The 21,208-nt window shown below is 39.1% G+C and overlaps 1 protein-coding gene across 3 annotated transcripts in view; it reads right to left on the bottom strand.

The window, feature by feature from the left end:
* NELL1 (neural EGFL like 1) overlaps positions 1–21,208 on the bottom strand; it is a 609,773-nt gene that overhangs the window by 322,465 nt on the left and 266,100 nt on the right. For all 3 annotated transcript variants that reach the window (XM_081938833.1, XM_081938832.1, XM_081938834.1), the window contains exon 10: positions 19,991–20,064. In XM_081938833.1, the coding sequence (XP_081794959.1) occupies positions 19,991–20,064 (74 nt within the window). The remainder of the gene's footprint in view (positions 1–19,990; positions 20,065–21,208) is intronic.

Here is a 21,208-nt window from a genome sequence, read left to right as displayed (position 1 = left end):
GTCAGACAAATTTGATAAGTTAAATATATTTCACACAACACCAAATAATTATTCTTCTTTGACATTTGTATTCCCAAATAAAACAGCATTGAAACAGCATTCCCATTAAAAACAGCATTATTCTTAAATTCAAGAGTGCATAACTTATTATACTTTCTATATTCCATTTAACTATTTTCATGAAACAGTCTTCCTGTCAGGTCTGCAGTCATATTCCTTTTAGGATCTTTGTCCTGCCACACTCTCTCTCATTTTACTATGCTGTTTCATTAGTGGGGTAATTGGGAGGGGGAATAGTAAGGAGTAGAATTGTAGAATGTGTTATTGTCAAAATATAATATTCCTTTCTAGAAGCCCAAGGTCATCCTTAGTCTCTGCACCTCTGCACCTGACCGGAACTAGATGGGTGTGGATGCCAGCATGGCAGAGGAAGATTGGACCATGTGATGGACTTGTGGGTGTGGGGGCAAGGTTTTTAACTTTCAACTGGGTGGAAATCCAGGAAGCTTTCAGATTCGGGGTTTCACAGTTTGTACCAAAATGTCTCTCTTATTAAATTGGAACTTTGATGAAAGCTATGCTTTGAACTCTGATTTAATTCAGGATGATATTTGGAATGCTGACACTTCCATTGATTTTTTGTTGCTTAAGATGCTAAGGGTTTTTATTATTATTATTAATTTCAGTTGTTACTGAAATGGCCTTAGACATAAATTTGATCTTCAATCTATGACTTCATTTTAATCTATTGCAAAATTCAGAATCTAGAAATTTGGCAATCTTCAATCTATACTGTTCATGCTTACATTTTATTATATGAGTTACAAACCAATCATTAGTCTTTCTTTAGTGGCTTCAACTTATCCTGTTCAGTCCAATAGGAAGTGTATGTTGGGTCTTGCCAATTAAAGAAGATGGCTTGTGGGCTCTAGGAACCTTGCCTTCTTGTCCTGGCACCTGCTTTCCCAAAAACCTTATCACCTGAGATCAGATTAATCCCAGCCCTGCTGGTCATCCATAAAATGCTGAAGACCTGCTATTTGCCAGGTCATGGGAAATGAGTGAAGCCCATATGGTTGATATTGTTTGGTTATTGTCTATATTCCAAGCTGTCATTTTTCTTGGATGTTGTGTTGTGTGTTTAATTAGTTATAATATTGTTTTTACTTTGAAATGTTATTCATCACCCAGAGTTGCTTTGGTGAGAAGGGAGGGACTCATAAATAAAAAAAATATCAGTAAATACAACAATGGAACCCTGTACCCACTACAAAAATAATTCAACAAACAATTGCCCAAAATGCAATGTCTACTTTTTAAAAGCTGAAATGAAAAAAGATAATCTTTTTCTAGTGATTCAGGGATCTTAAATGTTAGCACTTCTTTAGACTGTATTCTACAAAGAATTAATTCAGAGTATTTTTGCAACTCTGCTTTCCTTTAAAATATGGGTCTTTCCAGGGAACATGCAGCAGATGTAGAGGACAGATACAATAATCCCAGAAAAAGACAAAATGAATCTGAAATGCTGCAGAATCCTTTGAAATATAACTATCTCTTTAAGACATGACAGGCAACTAGAAAAACAATCCTCTTGAAAGTCAAAATCTGTCTCTCATTTTAATCAGCTTGTTCATAATGAAGCATTTGTGTTATTAATAATATAATTTATGTAATTCTGTTCATTATGTCTATGAATTCCATCCATATCTCTGCACTATTTTTGCAAATGTCTAAGTATTTTCCATTATTTTAGCACAAAGACAATAAGCTGAGGTTTTATTTTTAAAAGTTTAAAACTGAAAATACTTCAAACTGAAAAGCTAACTAGGATTCATTAGAGCCCATTTATTTTGCAAACAAAAAAGAGGATAACGAAAGGAAAATTATTTACATATTTTTGGCCTCATATGGTCTAAAATATTAAAAATAAAAATAAACCAGAAAGTCCTAAAATCTAGTTCTAGTAAAACATTAAGGAATGTGATATAAATTATGTCAAACCAAGTTTGCACTAAGCAGCAAACAGGAATTTGGTGAAATATAAATTAATGTAATGAATAATTATTTCATGATATATTCATTGTGTAATGTATAAATAATATAATAAACACTAACCATTGTAGTTAAATTTCTCTGAAAAGACTAATCAGTGCGCCATAATTAAGAGGATTTCAATATGGGTTGAAATGTGTCTGGCCCCAAACTTCATCATTGGCATACTGCCTCTTGAAGACTTGTGCATATGTATGTTCTTTATTTATTTCATCACTAGTTCACAGTTTCTTAATCATTTATATTTCCCATATTCTCCAATTGTTTTCTTTAAAAAAATTAATTATGGAAAATACAGTCTGAAAGGAGAACATATACTCCAATCCACTATTATAGTGTCTGCTTAAATGATTCCAGTCAAGCAGAATCCATGTCTCCAGCAAATGATAGTCCTAAGGCCATCTGTTCCAATGTTGAACAGCTTTTGCCATAAGGACATTTTTTCTGTTGTCCAATCAAAATCTACTTCCTTGTAATTAAAACCCACTCTCTCTTCTCCTGGAACAACTCTGAACAATTCCATCCTGAACTCTACATGCAGCTCTTCAGATATTTGTAGACAACTACTGTATCTTTTCATCATTAAATTAAACATGCCTAAAGCCTCCAACCATTTAGTTTTCTCAAATATTATTACATATTTGATATGACTATTCCAATTGTATAAAGAATACATTTGCAAAATTTGGAAATGATTTTTTTTCATATGCTTTGTTATAACTATCATATTATGAATTAGTGTGTTCAGTGTAATATGTAAACAACACTGAAATCAATGAAACTGATTAGACATAAAGAACGAACCCATCTGGGCTCAGTTCAATTTTGGGCTGAATAATCAAGCTATTTCCCTCAAAGATCAAGTGAGTAGTTCAATTTATGTCACTCCAACTCTAAATTCAATTATCTTATTACATTCTTGATGATAAGACTTTCAAAAGAAAAACAATTCACTGAGCTTTCACATCCCTACAAGACTCAGAAGTATTAAATGAATTCTGACTTAAGCTGAAGAAAAATTCAGTCGAGCCAAAAGGATGATAAATGAACTTCCTGAAGTCAGCAGTATTTTCTAGCATAACAATCAGGTATATATTGTAGTGTGTGCATACAGTGGGAAAGCCACTTGGGAAAGCCAAGGGAAATCATCAAAACCATAAACAAGTGAAAGTTAGAATATTTTGGACATGTGATGTGGCACCCAGAAAAATACAGCATACTTCATTTTATCTTCCAAGACTGAAGAAAAATAATGTCCACACAGAAAAATAATATCTTGGTTTCAAAATCTAAAGGACTGGTTTGGACAAAACTCAACCACACGTTTTCATTCAGCTGTTGATAAAATAGGATCGCCAAAGTCCAATGATGGATATGGCATAAGAAGAAGAAGACGCATACAATATGTTATGCACACTGTCATGTAGAAATGAAGGCAGATAACAAACATGTATGCAGCAGAAAATAACAATAGATGACGATATCTTTTGTATTTTGAAAATCAGGTGGATTTCCTATAACTATGTTTTTTATTATGCAATGTTATACAATCCAAACTGCACAGTCCGATAGATCAGGGCAACCTCTAATAGAAAAAGCTAATGGCAGCCCTAAACATACACACACACACACACACACACACACACACACACACACACACACATTGTATATATATTGTATTTGTGCTGATAAATAAATAAAGGGAGACTAGTATAGATCTATTTCAAGCTATTTAGCTCTCATCAGCTAGCCATACCCTTAATTGGATTTGAACCTGGGCTGTATTACATATTAGGCAGATATATTAGCCACTAAGCCACAGGCTCCCCTCCTTATCAGCTGAGCCAGGGAAATAGGTATGTATTTGTGTTACAACCCCTGGTATGCCCAAATATGGGAGGGAGCTCACTACTCCCCCTTTCTGTCCTTTGGCTCATAACAGAAGACCATCAAGGCAGAAAACCATATTTTTATTTTGGGAATCGAACCAGGGCATGCACACACACACACACACACACACACACACACACACATATATATATATATATATGTTTGTGTTACAACCCCTGGTATGCCCAAATACGGGAGGGAGCTCACTCCTCCCTCTTTCTGTCCTTTTGGCTCATCACAGAAAACCATCCAGGCAGAAATCCATATTTTTATTTTTAATGTTGCCTTTTTATATTTGTGTTGTATTTGTGCTGATAAAATAAAGGGAGACTAGTATAGATCCATTTCGAGCTATTTAGCTCTCATCAGCTAGCCATACCCTTACTGGGATTCGAACCTGGGCTGTATTATACACTAGGCAAGAGTCTTAGCCACTATGCCACAGGATTCTCCTCCTTTATCAGCTGAGCCAGGGAAATAAGTATGTGTTTGTGTTACAAAAATAATAATAATATGGGTTTCTGCCTGGATGGTTTTCTGTGATGAGCCGAAAGGACAGAAAGAGGGAGGAGTGAGCTCCCTCCCATATTTGGGCATACCAGGGGTTGTAACACAAACACATACTTATTTCCCTGGCTCAGCTGATAAAGGAGGAGAAGCCTGTGGCATAGTGGCTAAGACTCTTGCCTAGTGTATAATACAGCCCAGGTTCGAATCCCAGTAAGGTTTTGGCTAGCTGATGAGAGCTAAATAGCTCGAAATGGATCTATACTAGTCTCCCTTTATTTTATCAGCACAAATACAACACACACACACACACACACACACACACACACATACACACACACACACACACACACACACATATACAGACAGACATATACATATACATATACATATACATGTACATGTACATGTACATGTACATATACATTATACATATACATATACATATACATATACATATACATATACATATACATATACATATACATATACATATACATATACATATACATATACATATACATATACATATACATATACATATACATATACATATACATATACATATACATATATATATATATATATATATATATATATATATATATATGCTGGTTTTGTTGTATTCTTTTCCCGTGTAGGATTGAGATTGTCTTGGCAACGTTTTGGCAAGATCTCACTTGCCATCTTCAGGCTGCTGTCGGCTATCGGAGCTGCCTTCTTTCTGTAAATCTTGGTGGGAAGGGATGGGGTGCTGGCTTTGTTTCAGTAAGTGGAATGATTGGTTGTGTGGTTGTATCATGATTGGTAGATTGGTGCTGATTGGCGCTGTCGGTGTGTCTATTGTTGTTTCATGTTGTAATGGCCTGGGTGGTGGGTGGGGCTCATTTGTTGACCAGGGCTGGTTTCCAGATGTCTGGTAGGTGGGAGGTATCATCACGTTTATTCATGTTGTGGGGGTGTTTCTCTATTTTGACGGCTTCCAAAATTATTCTCTTGTTGAAGTGTTCTGTTTTGGAGAGTAACCTGGCTCCTTCAAAATTGATTTCATGTCCTGTAGCTTTAAGGTGCTGGAAAAGGGAGGAAGTTTTTTTCTTTTTTTCTTACTGCGTTCTTGTGTTCTGTGATGCATGCATTTTTTCTCCTGTTTGTTTGTCCTATATATGTTGCCGGGCAGATTTTGCATGGTATTTCGTACGCTCCTTGGTTTTCTAGCTGGATTTTGTCTTTGGAGTTTCTTAAGATGTTGGCTATTTTTTGGTCAGTGGTGAAGGCTGTCTTGTTATTGTGCTTGTGGAGAATTTTGCTGATTTTATCTGTGGTGCCTTTGATGTAAGGGAGGAGGGCGATGCCATTGTCCTGTTCTGTGTCTTGGTTTTTTGGGGGAGTCTCCTTTTGGATTAGGTTGGTGATTATTTTTCTTTGGAATCCATTGGAGATTAATACATTTGTGAGTTTGTGTAATTCAGTTTTCAGGTGGTCTTTGTCGGCTAGGCATTTGGTTCTGCCAAGTCAATCTCAATCCTACATGGGAAAAGACCCGAATACAACAAAACCAGCATACCTACACCCGTGAAAATCTACGAAAACAAATATATATATATTTATATTTTCATCATCTTTCCTGGAGTTCTCTTATATATAAGATTATTGTGAAATAATAATCTGCATTGGGCGACAAATGAAGCCCTGTCTTTCCTTTGCTCCCTGGGATATTGTAATGGACATCTGTGAAGATCAACAGACAACCTGGAAGAAACAGCAAAACGTGTTCCATGGCAGCTCATGTGGATAAACTCTTGTTTGGCTCTGGAAATGAGAAACCCTCCTTAAGGACAGAAGAATGAACCTGATTTGGTCAGTGGCATGAAATGTAAAAGAGGCTGGGCCCTCACTATATCTTTTCCCCCCATTATTAATCATAACCGAAAACAACAGCAGAACAGAATAGAGAGTATAGTTGAGTGTTACAGAGGTGCAGAAAAGAGTCTGTAAAAACAACTGTTAGATCTGGGCAACGAGAGAACAGACTGCGGACACGGAGTGACTGAACAGCTCTTTATTAATAGTAGTAGTGATCCAGCTTGCTCTGTGGTCGGAGGGTTCCGCTTTTATAGGGATCGGGTACGCCCCTCGACCAATCAGAACGATACCTGTTTCCCGCTGTAGCAGCGGACCAGAGAGGAGACTTACCCCGATATACGCTAATATCTAACACCCCTCCCCTCCTAGATGGAACGTTGCGGTTAGTAACATAGTCTTTTAGGTATGTTGGGGTTTGCCTTACTCAGGAGGAGCGTCGCAGTTCGGGTTGGTTAGAAGTGGTTGCAGGATCGGATGCTTTTCCTGTTTCACGTTCGGGAGGTTTCGTGCCTTCGTTGCTAGGGCGTTCCAGAGTCTGCTCGGTTGCGTTGTCTGGGGTTTGCTCTGCTTCGTGTTCGATCTTTTGTTCCGACCTGGGTTCGCAGGTGTCGTAGCTCTCTATGATGGGGCTCTCGAGTGGCTGACTTTCCGTTGGCAGGAAACTCTCGTCTTCGTTTCGAAGGTCTGAGTGTGCTAGGCGACCCGGAAGTTGATCGATGTGCCTTTTCCAGTTCCACCCATCTTCCAGCTCCAGCAGATACGATCGTGGACCCGTGACGCCAATGACCTTTGCCGGCATCCACAATGTTCCCCCTGCATAGTTGTGGGCGTATACTGAATCCCCTATGCTAAAAGACCGAATTTTGCTTGTGGAGTCTGGGGGAGCTGTGGCAGAGTAATTTGGGTGAAGACGGTCCAGGTGAGACCGTAGACGGCGGCCCATGAGTAGTTCAGCGGGGCTTCTACCCGTCGTTGCACTTGGGGTGATATGCTGAATTAAGAGGTAATGGTCAATGCGTGTTTGCCAATCACCTGGACCAATCCTAGCGAGGGCCTCTTTTGCGAATCACACCATTCTCTCTGCCTGTCCATTTGATGCCGGATGGAATGGCGCGACGAGGGCGTGCCGAATTCCCTGACCTGCTAGATATGTCTCAAATTGCATGGCCGTGAACTGGGGCCCATTATCGGAGACCAGGAGGTCGGGCAGGCCATGAGTGGCGAAAAGTCGCCGTAGAACCTTAATGACTGCCTCTGCCATGGTTGAAGTCATTAGGACTACTTCTAGCCATTTCGAGTATGCATCCACAACTATAAGGAAGGTCTGACCTTGGAATGGCCCTGCGAAGTCGATGTGTATTCGCGACCAGGGTGCTTTAGGTTTCTCCCATTCTGTGGCGGGCGCTTCCGGGGGTGCTGGTCTCGATTCCTGGCATGGGTCGCAAGTGGCCACCCACTCCTCTATTTCTTTGTCCATGTTTGGCCACCAAACGTAACTTCTTGCTAACGCCTTCATCCTAACAATCCCCGGATGACCCGCATGTAAAGCATCTAATACATTCCTACGTAAAGCATACCGAATAACAACTCGATCCCCCCACAATAAGCAACCTTGTAACACTGAGAGTTCGTCCCGTTTTGACCAAAACACTTTGAATTCCGGGCCCACGTTTCCCTTCGGCCACCCCCTCCAAACCCAAGTTTGAACTTGCTTTATTAAATTGTCTTTAGAGGAGAACCTTGCAACGTCGTATGAAGAAACCGGTCCAGAGTCCAAACAGTCAATGAGCAATACCGGTACTTCTGGAGTGGGGTCTGGCAGAATGTCGGGTAATGGGCAACGGCTGAGTGCGTCTGCGTGTCCGAGAGTGGAGCCCGGTCGATGAATTAACTTGTAGGAGTACGCAGCCAGGAAAACAGTCCACCTAGTCATGCGTGGAGAAAGGGAGACCGGAGTGGGGCGGTTTCCCACCAAAAGTCCCAACAGCGGTTTGTGATCTGTAATCAGTTCAAAATCGCGGCCGTAGAGGTATTCGTGGAAACTTTTTACTCCAGCTACAGCAGCTAGCGCTTCCCTGTCCATTTGGCTGTAATTCCTCTCGGCCGATGAAAGAGTCCTGGAGTAGAAGGCGATGGGTGCTTCTTTTCCGTCGGGCATCCTGTGGCTGAGGACTGCTCCAACTCCGAAGGGTGATGCGTCGCAGGTCAATACCAGCGGTAGGGTCTGGCTGTATTGGACAAGCAGTGAGTCAGTGGTGAGCAGGCGCTTTACTCCGGCGAAAGCTGCAGCTTCGGATCGTCCCCATTTCCATGGTGCGTTCCTCTGGAGTAGACGGTGTAGTGGCTCAGCAACGGTCGCCTTCTGCCTCAGAAAAATGCTGTAGAAGTTAAGTAGTCCGAGGAAGGCCTGCAACTCGGTCTGATTTCGTGGTGTGGGGGCGTCCTGGATCGCCTTAATTTTCTTTGAAGTGGGGTGTATTCCCTGACCATCGATTCTATAACCCAGGAATTCTACGCTAGGCACGTTAATTTGGCATTTTTCCTTTTTGAGGCGGAGACCCTTTTCTCTGATTCAGGCCAAAACAGTTCTGACTCTTTTATTTCATTGCTCCTCGTTTGCAGCGGACACCAAGATGTCGTCAAAATAGGGGACGACTCCCGGTATCCCTTGCAAAAGTCGTTCCATGACGCTCTGGAACAATCCTGGGGCAATACTCACACCGAATTGCAGCCGGTTGCATTTGAATGCTCCTCTATGCGTCACTATAGTTGGGCCTCCGCTGTGGCGCTATCAACTGGCAGTTGATGGTAAGCTTGTGCCATGTCTAATTTAGCAAATACCTTTCCTGGCCCCAACGAGTGCAATAAGTGCTGTACTGCAGGCACAGGATATGCGCTCTGTTGTAGCGCGACATTAATTGTGCATTTATAGTCCGCGCAGATGCGGACTGATCCGTCTGGTTTGACTGGGGTCACGATGGGTGTTTCCCAGCACGCGTGATCCACCGGCTCAAGGATTCCTTGCTCCACTAACTTATCTATTTCCTTATCTATTTTTGGGCGGAGTGCAAAAGGCACTAGTCTCAGTTTAAGTCGGATTGGCGCCACTTTGGGGTCTAAATTGAATGATATCAGTTTACCCACATACTTACCAAGACCGGGGCTGAACACATCCTCGAACTCCTTAAAAATCTGCTCAGCGCTGCTGTTTTCCACGGCGTTGATTCCGGTGACTTCTAGCCCCAAGGATTCAAACCAATCCAGTCCTAGGAGGTTTTGTAATGGTGCGCTGGCGATGGTCACGGGCAGCTGGGCTACAATGTCCTTGAAACGGATCTGGAACGTGCCTTGGCCTACGATGGGGACTCGGTTCCCTTGGTAGTCTCGTAGCAGGATGTCTGGAACGCGTAGTTGGCTCTTTTTGAGGCTAGGGATAGCCTGTTTCATGGATGCCCATGAAATGATCGTCAGGGACGATCCTGTGTCAACTTCCAGCTCGCAAGGTGAGCCCTCCAAGAGGACTGTGACTTTCAGCTTTTTAGGCCGCTTGGTGCGGACTTGGCTTATTGTTGTGAGATACGTTCGCAATTCCTCTCTCTGGGTCAACTCTATCTCATCATCTGTATCCTGAAAATACTCTCGTTGAGCGTCTTGATAGAACGCTCTCTCAGCTCTTTGTGTGTAGTCTCTCTGGGGATACGCTCGCTCAGCTCCTTGTGAGTAATCTCTCTGGGGATACGATCGCTCAGCTCTTTGGGAATTTTCTCTCTGGGTAAACACTTATGGATTTCTCTCTGGGCGCCCTTTTTGATTTCGCCAAGCCCCTGGGTTGGACTTCTGTTGGCGGTACATGGGTGGCTGCCGTGAGGCAGGGACTTCGCTCCGGCACACTCGTGCGATGTGCCCAAGTTTGTTGCAGTGCGAACAAACAACGTTCCTGAACCTACAAGTAGACCTGGGGTGATTCCCTCCGCAGCTTGCGCAGGGCGGCAAACGGAATCCGGGTCTCCCCCCAGGCCTCAAGTGACTGCTCCGCATCAGGTGACTGTCCTCGAACTCGGGATCCTCGTAGTCGGGGCTTGTGTCCTCGTAGTGAACTCTGGTTTGCCTTGGTACTGGCTGGTTTACGCTGAAACCTCGTTGTATGGTTACCGATGATTTCTCTGCTGACTCTGACGCTCTTGCTTCGTTTAGAGCTATCTGTAGGGTTAAATTCGGGTTTGCCAACAGCTTCTTTTGTAGTGAAATGTCTCTTAACCCACAGATGAGCTGCGCTAAGATATGCTCGTCCAGATCCCTGAACTCGCAGTGAGTTGCTGCTTTACGTAGGGCTGCAACATATTGATTGATTGATTCTCCCACCTTCTGGTTCCGCGTGTTGAATTCCTTTCGGCAAACATGGCGGGAAGGTTTTGGCGTGTAATGGGTCTGTAGAGCCTGTTGCAACGCCGTCCATGATACTGCCTGTATTGGAGTGGGCGCGGTGAGGTCTCTGGCCGTGTTGAAGACTTCTTTCCCGCAGTAGCCGAGGAAGATGTTTTTCTTCCGGGCGTCGGTGATCCCCGTGTATTCGTTCGCTTCGAGAAAACACTCGAAACGAATCATGAAGGCTTCCCATTCGTCGTTCGCTGGGTCGAATGGAGCGGGGGGGAGTGTGCATCGCCATCTTCTTTCGTTTGAATTTGCCGCGCTGCGGTGACCTGAGATGGCTGCCGGAATTTCTGCCGAATTCCTGGGCTGGATCAAATCCGGAGATTCTGGAGGTAGCGTTCTTCGTCCTATCTGCCTCTCGATCCCACCCTCGTCGCCAATGTTAGATCTGGGCAACGAGAGAACAGACTGCGGACACGGAGTGACTGAACAGCTCTTTATTAATAGTAGTAGTGATCCAGCTTGCTCTGTGGTCGGAGGGTTCCCCTTTTATAGGGATCGGGTACGCCCCTCGACCAATCAGAACGATACCTGTTTCCCGCTGTAGCAGCGGACCAGAGAGGAGACTTACCCCGATATATGCTAATATCTAACAACAACCATCTTTTAAAAACAACTATATGGAATGTCAGAATCCTTCCCAATCTGGAAAAACCAATAATGTCTTACAAGAAATTGTTGCCTTGAAAGTAGACATTGCAGAGTACAACATACACAAGCAGGACAAATGTACCATGATCTATTCCAGCTGTATTCCCCATACAAACAGCACTGCCATTACCATGAAAAGGAACATTGTGTTAGCAGTGATTGGCTTCTAGTCACTAAATGACAAAATAATCATGACCAAAATTGATGCCAAACCTTTCACTGTAGAAATATTACAGATTTGTAATCTGTAATTTATCTCAATAGGAAATTACTCAAATCAAGAAGAGTTTTTATGAAACAATACAAGAAGCAAAGTCTACAAACCTAATTATTTTGGGACATCTAAATGTGAACGTAGGGTCAGAAAATATCTACCTGTAAAGTAAAAATGGTCTAAGGTATAAGAAATAACAGTGGCCAAGGATTTGAATAATTCTTTAAGGAACCTGAATCTTTCTATTCTTTGAAAAGTTTGAACCTTTCCATATTTCGTTCCATGTTCCAGAAACTAGAAAGAAGATTATGTACTTGAAAAAAAATTCAAAAGATGCGACAAAGAACCAAACAGACTATATTATGATAAAAAGATAGATTTCAGAATTCTATTAAAACATGCCCTGATATAAATATTTATTCCAACTACAACCTTGTTATAATAAAATTCAGTATAAAGGCAAAGAACATTAGAGTAAAAAATAGAATATTTTCAAGAAAGATTTGGAAATATGTAAAAATAAACTTTAAAGAAAAACATTGAAAATAGGTTTTACAATATTTTGAAGAAGATAATAAACAGTGTGGAAAAACAGTCAATGTTATTGACCAGCCAGTGGATGCACTTTAAAAGTGCAGAAAGTAACTAACCAAAGATAAAAAGCAGAACGAAGGAAGTTTAGATGACAGATTTTTTTTTTTAGCAATGATGGAAATAAGGAAAAAAGTTTTTAAAAAACTATGTTCTAAAAGACTCTGAATAATCAATTTTTATTTTAATTCCTAGGAAAGCAAGAACTGAACATAAAATCTGATTAGTCTTATCAGACATGCAGCAAAATTTTTTATTCAAAATCAATTTCTTAAGAAATGCAGGATATTTCAACAATGCATTAAGTGAAGTTCAGAGCACATTTATGAAATAGTGGCACTAGGGAAACCATTTTAAACCAGAAAACAAGAATCAAGAGATAGTTTAACAAAACAAAAAGGCATCTCTTTATGCTTTTCCGATTACTGAAAAGCCTTTGATTCTGTAAATCATGAAATGTTGATCAAAACTTTGGAGCAAATTGGGATGGATGACAAAGACGTTAGAATTATAATGAATCTGTTCTGGGAGTAAACTTCTTCTTTTAAGACTGAAAGAGATTTTTCAAAAGAATTCTCAGTCTAAAAAGGAATGCATCAAGAATGTATCCTATCACAGCTCCTTTTCAACATCTATACTGAGGAAATATTTAATGAACCAAACACTACACCAGGACTGTCAATGGGTACTATGAAAATAACGAACTTACAATAGGGATATGATACAGTGCTCCTGGCAGAAAAAGAAGAGGACTTGCGGCTTCTAATTTATAAAATATAGAGAAGCGAAAAGTATGGATTATAGTTTAAATAAAAAAAGTGAAAAGATGATTAGGGGAGATATGATAGCGGTGTTCTAATATTTGAGGGGCACCTACAAAGATGAAGGGTCAACCAAAGCACCAGAAGGCAGGACAAGATAAAATGGATGGAAACTATCCAAGGAGAGAAGCAAACTATAACTAAGAAGACATTTCCTAATGGTGAGAGCAATCAATCAATGGAATGGCTCAGAAGATGTGGATGCCCCACCATTGGAGTCTTCCAAAAAGAAACTGGACAGCCATTTGTATGAAATGGTCTTGCTCAACCAAGGGGTTGTATTAGAAGACCTCCAAGGTCTTGTCCAACTGGTCTTCTGTAATGATATACTTTGGGGATGATGGGGAGAGAAAATAAATTAAACAAACAAATTCAGGCACAACTCAGTACAATGGGCTCTGCTAGAAGGAACAAGAACCTGGAGACATCAAGAGCTATTTGGAACAGCAGTATGTATAATTGGACTGGCCTAAATTATGACGCATGTTTAAGACTGGCAAACACAAAGTGGAGTTGTACTTGTCAATCTGTTTCAAAAAGAAGATAGTTGAAATGAACATATGAAAAATACAGCATATGTATGATATGACAGTCTGCAACAATATGGTCTAGTGCTCTATAACTGCATCTCTTTTTAGGATATGTTCTGTCCAAAATCTAGCTCCACTTTGTTTTAAAATAGAATGAAATGAAATAAATAATACACTCCGGTGCTTACAAATCAATAAAACCATCTGCTCTAATCCAGAATAGTATGGATTGATTCTATTACAGTCATTACAAATGGAATTGATTTATGTCTGCACTGTTAGTGCAGAAAGAGATAACCCTTTGGGGCTAGTACACATATCTAGAATATTGAATGTCTTGTGCAACTACTATCACAAAGCAGTTGCCCAGGTGGTCATTTATCAAATACAACATGAACAAACTGACTACTACACCTGGCTCCCCAAGATGTTAGTATTGCTTTTATTTTTATTTTTCTGATCAAGAGGACATCTTTCACTTATAAGTCAACTCTCCTCCATGCACATATGTATATGTCTCTGTTCTTTTTGTATATATGTTTGTCTTATGTGTATTTTTATTTGTTTTGATTGTACGCCGCCCCGAGTCCTTCGGGAGAGGGTTGCGGCTAATCAAATAAAAATTATTATTATTATTAATAATTATTATTAATTATTATTTGTAAACAAAATGTTAGCCTATGGTTTTGTATGTGCTGCTGTTGTTGTTATTGTTGTTGTTGGACACTTTTATGAGTTAGGTAGGATCTAAATGGATTCTTGTAAATGAACATGAAGGTGGTATGATTTTACTTCATCCAAGATTCAGAGGTGAGTTGCTAATTTTTTTACTACCGGTTCGCTCGTGCATGCCCAAAAGCATCCAGGCAGATGGGTGGAGCCTCCTGTTGCCTCTACTACTGTTCGCCCGATCCAGGCTGAATCAGCAGCAACCCACCTCTGGCTAGATTTCTGTTTTTTTTTTAAAAAAAATGAATGGACTATGTTTTAGCAAGTTTTAAATCAGATTGAATTGAATTATTTGCATCTAAATAAGGAGGATCTGAAACAATATCTAAGCACAAAATATAGCTAGAATTGACAGTGTTTTCCAAAACATTAGTTTCTTAGTTCCAATATCATTTTAACTATTCTACATAAGCAAAAACAGAGATTTATTTTCTCTTCCTTAATTAATATTACTCATTCTGTAAGTTTTATCTCTTTATTTCTAAATGTAACTTAAATAAAAATATTTTTATTTCACTTTGATTAAAGTAATACTTGGCTTACTATATTAGTCTCTGTCCCAGTTAAGTCTATTTTAAGTCTATTGGATTAACTGAGAAAATACGTTTTTCACTTAGAAAGTAGAAATCAAATATGGGGAGCTACCTAGTAATGGTACTTAAGGAAAAGATTTTAAGACTGGTTATTGGTCAGTGGTGTGCTATATCTACATAAATGGTTGATTCTGTTTTGGTCTGCAATATAGATTTGTAATTTCCTAATTGTGGGAATCAACCATTCCATTTTATTCTGTCTACACTCCACCTCAAGTCTTATGTCCAATTTGAGGCACCATACTTTAAGATTCACTCAGATGAATTTCAAAAGATCCAGGAAAGAAAACACAAGGGTGATCAGAGGAGTGGAAACTTCAGTACAATAAAGGGAATGAAGAAATTGCAGATGCTGGGTTTTAATAGACATGTTTACAGGGACATAAGAGCAATCTTAAAGGAATCGACTTGAAGTTCTCCAGCTGGACAGACGTGGGGAATGTGAGCTCTGAAGAGTCTCACATGAACCCTGTCTGACAAACTGTGTCTGAGATCTGTTTTGGATCAGAACCCCCCTGTGGGGGAGTGAAGAAGGGGCGGCATCTCATCAGACCCAGAGGGAGTGCAACAGGTCCCTGGTAGCTCAGAGATTTGCTTTCTGAATCGGAGCCGGGGCGGCAGCATGGCAACATGGCTGCACAAGAGCTGGGTCCAGGCCAAAGTAGCTGAACTACTGGCAGAGGTGAGATGAAAGCCTGGTAACATCTATTAACCCACAGTTATAAATCAGAATTTGGAAAAGGCAAAGAATCTTGAGAGCATAAATAATATTGATGAACAAATCAGGATTTTGGTGAAAAGAAAAAGGGGAAATATGGAGGGTTGAATCACTAGCCCCAAAGAGAGCCATTTGCTTGAAATAATTTAGACAGAAAGGAGAAAGAAGAGAAGTGACAAACCCATTTAAACACAACCCACTTAAACACAAACTCTAAATTTGGTTTTTGCACTTGAAAAGATTGTGTTTTTAAAGGAGTCTAGGAGCATGAAGATTTGCTTTGTCCGAGTGTCTTTTAACTAACATATCTTAAGCAGCTCCAATTAATGAGAACCGGAATGCAACAAGGGAGAAAGATCAAGAAAAAAGCACCTGACAACTGATAACCTAATCCTGCTTTGTGGGAAATTTTAATTAACCAATTGCCATAAATAAGAACTTGGAAAAGCAGGAGGGAAGAGAAACATACCCGAATTTGACTGTATGCAAGTTTGTTCCAATTAATATATTTTGAGCAATTATAACCAACAAGAAGTACCAAGGAAAAATAATAACAAAATCAAGAACTGGGGAAATACGAAGTCTTTTTTTTTCTTTTTTGTCTGCAAAAGATCAAGGTGGTTCCAGCTTCTCTTCCATTTTCACAGTAGTTGAATTAACTAAATTTAAGGTGGACCAGAATTTCAGAATAAGATTGGAATAACTAATTGCAATTTTGGGACTGGACATTAAGGAAGAACAAAAGGCCAAGATGGCTCCTGTTGCCCTTCCCCACAGCAGCTGAAGTAGATAAATTTAAGGTGGACCAGAACTCTGAAATAAGAATTGTATATCTAACTGTAACTTTGGGGTTGGAGATAATGGAAAGGTGGGAATTTGAAAAACTACGTGAAATTATAAAAAATATGCATAAATCATTAAAATAAATCCTAAATAGAATTCTGAATTCAGAGAAGCAGGTATTTAAGGAAGAAGGAAGGAAGTAGGAGGGAGAGACAATGAAGGGATAGAAATGATAGGAAATAAAAAGCAGACAAAAAACTTCATAGGGCTTGGCAGTGGTATAGGGAAAATTGTAAAGGGGTATCTGTCCCCAAAAAAGGAAATAAAAAGCAGACAAAAGATGTTTTGGAGGTTGACAGTGGCATAAGGAAAATTGAAATAGGCGGTTACGCCCCAACAAAGGGAAATATAAAAGATCTTTTTGACAGAGAAAAGGGAAAATTGAAGAGGGTAGACATGTCAAAACAAAGAAAAGGGAGAAGGCAGGAAAAGAGAAGAGGGACAAAAGACTTACTAGGAAAAAATCAGACAACAAGAAATTGTTATATGGTAAAATATAAAGCTAAGATAAGGGGTTTATTCCTAAATATGACAATAAAATGGAGTTGCTAACTGACTGAATGTGATAATGGAAAGATTATTAAATAAAGGTTAAAATATATGGAATATGGACAAATATTAAACTGATATGGGGAGACTGTAAAGTAGGGGTTTGTGATTGACTTTTATACATGATAATTAAGCTGAATTGCTAACTTTGTTGACTTTGCTTGTCAGAAGGTCACAAAAGGTGGTCACATGACCCTAGGACACTGCAATCATCCTAAATATGAACCAACTGTCAAGCATCTGAATATAAATCACATGACCATGGGGATGCTGCAACAGTCATGAATGTAAAAAATGGTCATAAGTCACTTTTTCAGTGCTGTTATAACTTTGAAAGATCATTAAATGAACTGTTGTAAGTCAAAGACTATTTGTATCTGAAAGGATGTCACAAGAAGGGCCAAGGACTGTTCCCCATCATATCATAGTACAAAATAATAGAGTTCAGGTTATGGGGCACATAACAAAAACAATAACAACGAAGTACATCTATGGATATTCTCAGTCATCCAGGTCATGTCTGTCCCCCAAAAAAATTTTTTTTCAAGAGGCAACCAGAAAGTCCAGTTGCCTCTTGAAAAAAGCATCTTTGGGACAACAACAAAGTATATTTCCAATTAGGAAAGTTTTATGGTGGGACTATTTTCACAGAAAGGTGATGAGATCATCCGTACTGGATGTATTCAAGCACATGCTACAAAAGTATCCATAAATAGTACAATCATTTCAGTTCCTGCTCTAAGCAGCACATTGGGCTCAAGGATCTAAATTATCCTTTCTGACTTTAGGATTCCCTGTTCTTTGGTCTCAGTTCCTCTTTTCTTCCCATTTCCTCTCCCTTGGCTCCTTTTTCATTTCTCACTGATTTCTTCTATTGTTTCCTGTGAAATTTTAAAACTTCTAAATATATCTACCATCTTTCTCCTACTTAACAACCTCTTTTTTGTTTTATTTCTGTTGTTTTTCACTCTTTCCTTTCACCTAAAATTTGTTTTCTTACTTAACAACTTTGATTTTTCAGCCCTTTGCCACTTTTTTTTTCACAACCAAGTGCACTCATTTGGTCCATAAACCTTTCTTCCATTTAAAGTTTCTAAATACATTTATTTCCCTCCCATTTCCTGCTTAATGTTCTAATTGACTTTTTATTCTTTTCTTATTTTTAGGTTAATTGTTGCATTAATTGTTATTTAATTAAAATGGATGCTTATTTCCATTGCTTACCTGCTCGGGGCTAATATGTGATAAAGGCAGTGTCCATTATTACAAATCCAAGGAGATCAGGCAGAGAGGATAAATATAGCTTTCTCTAGTTTCTAAGTTACTGTAATTTTTATAGCCGAGTGAAATTGGCTGTTCTGCGACTGGAGGTAACTTTAATGAATTTTAAGCAGCTTTGCTTCCTTTTTTTTTTCAACTAATGAAAAGTTTCCCCCACTACTTTCACGAGTTAAAATCCGGTTTCTCCCATTATTTTTAGATTGTGATCTTTAAAACGACTATGATAGATACCTTTATAAATGGAAGTTAAAAGAGATAGCATGCTTTCGTATAATAAGATATTGATGGCGAAGAATAGCAGAAGGTGGCAGTTTACACACCTACCTTTCCTGCCATTTTTTAAAATTGAGGGCTTCCTGCACACCTGCCACAGAGCTTCTTTTCCTAAAGGAAAAGAATTTCACAGAATATGCTCCAATCTAACCCATATTTCAGTCCTAACCAGGGGTGAAATGCTATCACTTCAGACCAGTTCACTGGAACCAGTAATACAAAATGCTACCGGTTCGTGCGAACTGGTATTTCCAAAAATCAGCTGCATGACAATCAGCTGCGATGCGTAAGTTTTATTAGCTAGAATTGTCAGATTTCCTGCTTTCTAGCTAATCTAAATCACGTGGCACAGTGGATTCCCCCCCCCCCCGCTGCTCTATTTACCTTTGCAGATTCGGAAGACTTCAAAATATTCCTTTTTTAGCACTGTGTGGGCACGCCTCAGGCATGCATGTGCGCAAAGTGTGCATGCGCTTGCAAAGCACTCACTCGGTAGCAGACTCACCAAACTGTTAGCAGACTTCAGAGGATTTCACCACTGGTCCTAACCCTAATATTGAAAGTTTCACATTGTCTCATCAAATTTGTGGGCAAATTTTTCAAAAAAAAAATGATTACTCTTATGAATCTTGTTGAAGAACTCAAGTTTACTTAATAATAAAGTCTTCTTCAAGTCGAGCTCAATTCTTGTTGACTTCAGGGATTTTCACGTAATTTTCTTAGTAATAACTCCAAAACAGCTGGCTGCTATTTTCTTTCACATTCTTTTTTTCCCCTGATTTCCCAGTCTAACCTGTAGTACTATTATTTCCTAGTGTGAGGATGAAAGTATGTTCTCTGAGCTTGTATGTTGATTTCCGAAAGTTTTGTTCCCAGGTTAGGTAACATCTTCAGGATCCATGATTCATTTGCCACTTTTGCATTTCCTAGTTTCTCCTGTTTGTGTATTAACCAGGTCTGCCCCAACTTATCACTGTGAAACCAGCCTATCAACACTTTTTTAAAAAACCTCTTCAATTTTGTTTCTAACATATTAAAACCTGGCAAAATAGACTGATGAGTAGATTTTCAGAAACCAACTTATAAGATTCAGAAATATTTTCAAGGAAGAGAAAGGGAGATGTGGAATGTGTGAATGAGTGTTTATGAACATAGTGATATGTATGACAGCAGTGGGAAAAAATAAATCTGTTGTCAGTGCTCCTGATGTAGGGAAGAATAAAAACAACTTCCTAAATCATAAAAACACATACTGTATGATGGGCCTGTGTACTTTTTCCACTCAAGGAATTATGAATATTTTCACATGCTGTTGTCACTTACAAAGTTCGTGAATTGCTTAAAACTTGTAAGCATTTATTGCACAATGACATGCATGTTTATTCTGAAGAAACTTAAATGGGGAAGTGTAATGCGTAGGATTGCTGCCAAATAATTAAAAAAAAACTTACACGACATTCTCTGCAGTTCTTGATTAAAACCTTCTGACCTTCTGCCAACACTTTATCTCCATAGATGCATTTTGCTAAGATTAAAAAAAAAGCACAGACATTATTATTTAGTCCTAAGAGCAAATAAATTATACACTTTAATAGAAACAATATTGCTTAAGTAAATATGATGTCGTCACTTTGCTTTCAGTCACAGTCAGCGTTAATTGCCCTCATTTATTTTGACTGCAATAGTAAATTCATTACAAACATTATTATCTTGAAACATTTTGCCACTCACAATGACAAACTAACTACTTAGTGACCTGAAGTAAAAGCAGATCCAGAACAGATATTGAATTCAATTCATTAACAGAATTACTCATGACAGGGACATTCTGCAGGATCTACATTTGTGTTAAAACATGCTTGTATGAAAGAATTAAATAGAATGTGAAAAATGGGCCATGATGCAGAAATAACTAAGTAGAATGCTGAGCAATGGGTTCTAATATATGGATTCTGATTAGCTCCAAATACTAAAGGAGAAATTTCAGAACTACTCGCAGTTAAATAGAAGCATCTTCCATAGACATAGCCATCAGACCTGTGTCAGTCACTACCAGGAAAAACAAAGTTATATGGATGTATGGGGTATCCTAAAAAGAGATACTCCATATATAAACATATGTATGTATGTATGTATGTATGTATGTATGTATGTATGTATGTATGTTCCATATATAAGTCTTTGAATTCCTCCCTGGGAAGGGAAAAAATCCACTAATTTCAGAGAGAGGCTAACTGCCAAGTAAGTAGGTTCAGCTGCTCAAATTACCTGCCCAAATTTAGCAACTGTGTCACTTTTTGAAAATGAATAATTGAAATAAGTTATGTAAACTTGTTTTTTATAGACTGCTGATTGCAAAAATAACCATTTATTTGTAACCATTTAGGATACAATTCTGCTTTATATGCAGGCCTCTAATTCCAGGTATCTGTCAACAGGAGGACCTTTTCAGGGATACTTTTAGAAAGTATATTCATCAATTATGCAAAATATAGCTGAAATGTCTAAAGAAGACTCTGGGCAAAACCAGCTTAGTAGACAGTTGTAGAGATAAACATATAAGGTAATTGGTTCATGATCTATATCCATGATGCAACATCTTTAACTACCTTTCTGAACCCTGCATCCTGTTTTATTGCTAGATTTCTTTTTGCTGATTCTTATTCTTT

Source organism: Natrix helvetica (assembly GCF_964273705.1).
Source record: "Natrix helvetica genome assembly, chromosome: 1".
NCBI lineage: Eukaryota > Metazoa > Chordata > Lepidosauria > Squamata > Natricidae > Natrix > Natrix helvetica.
Note: the sequence above shows the minus strand (reverse complement) of the source record. Positions and strands in the feature narration are given on the sequence as shown.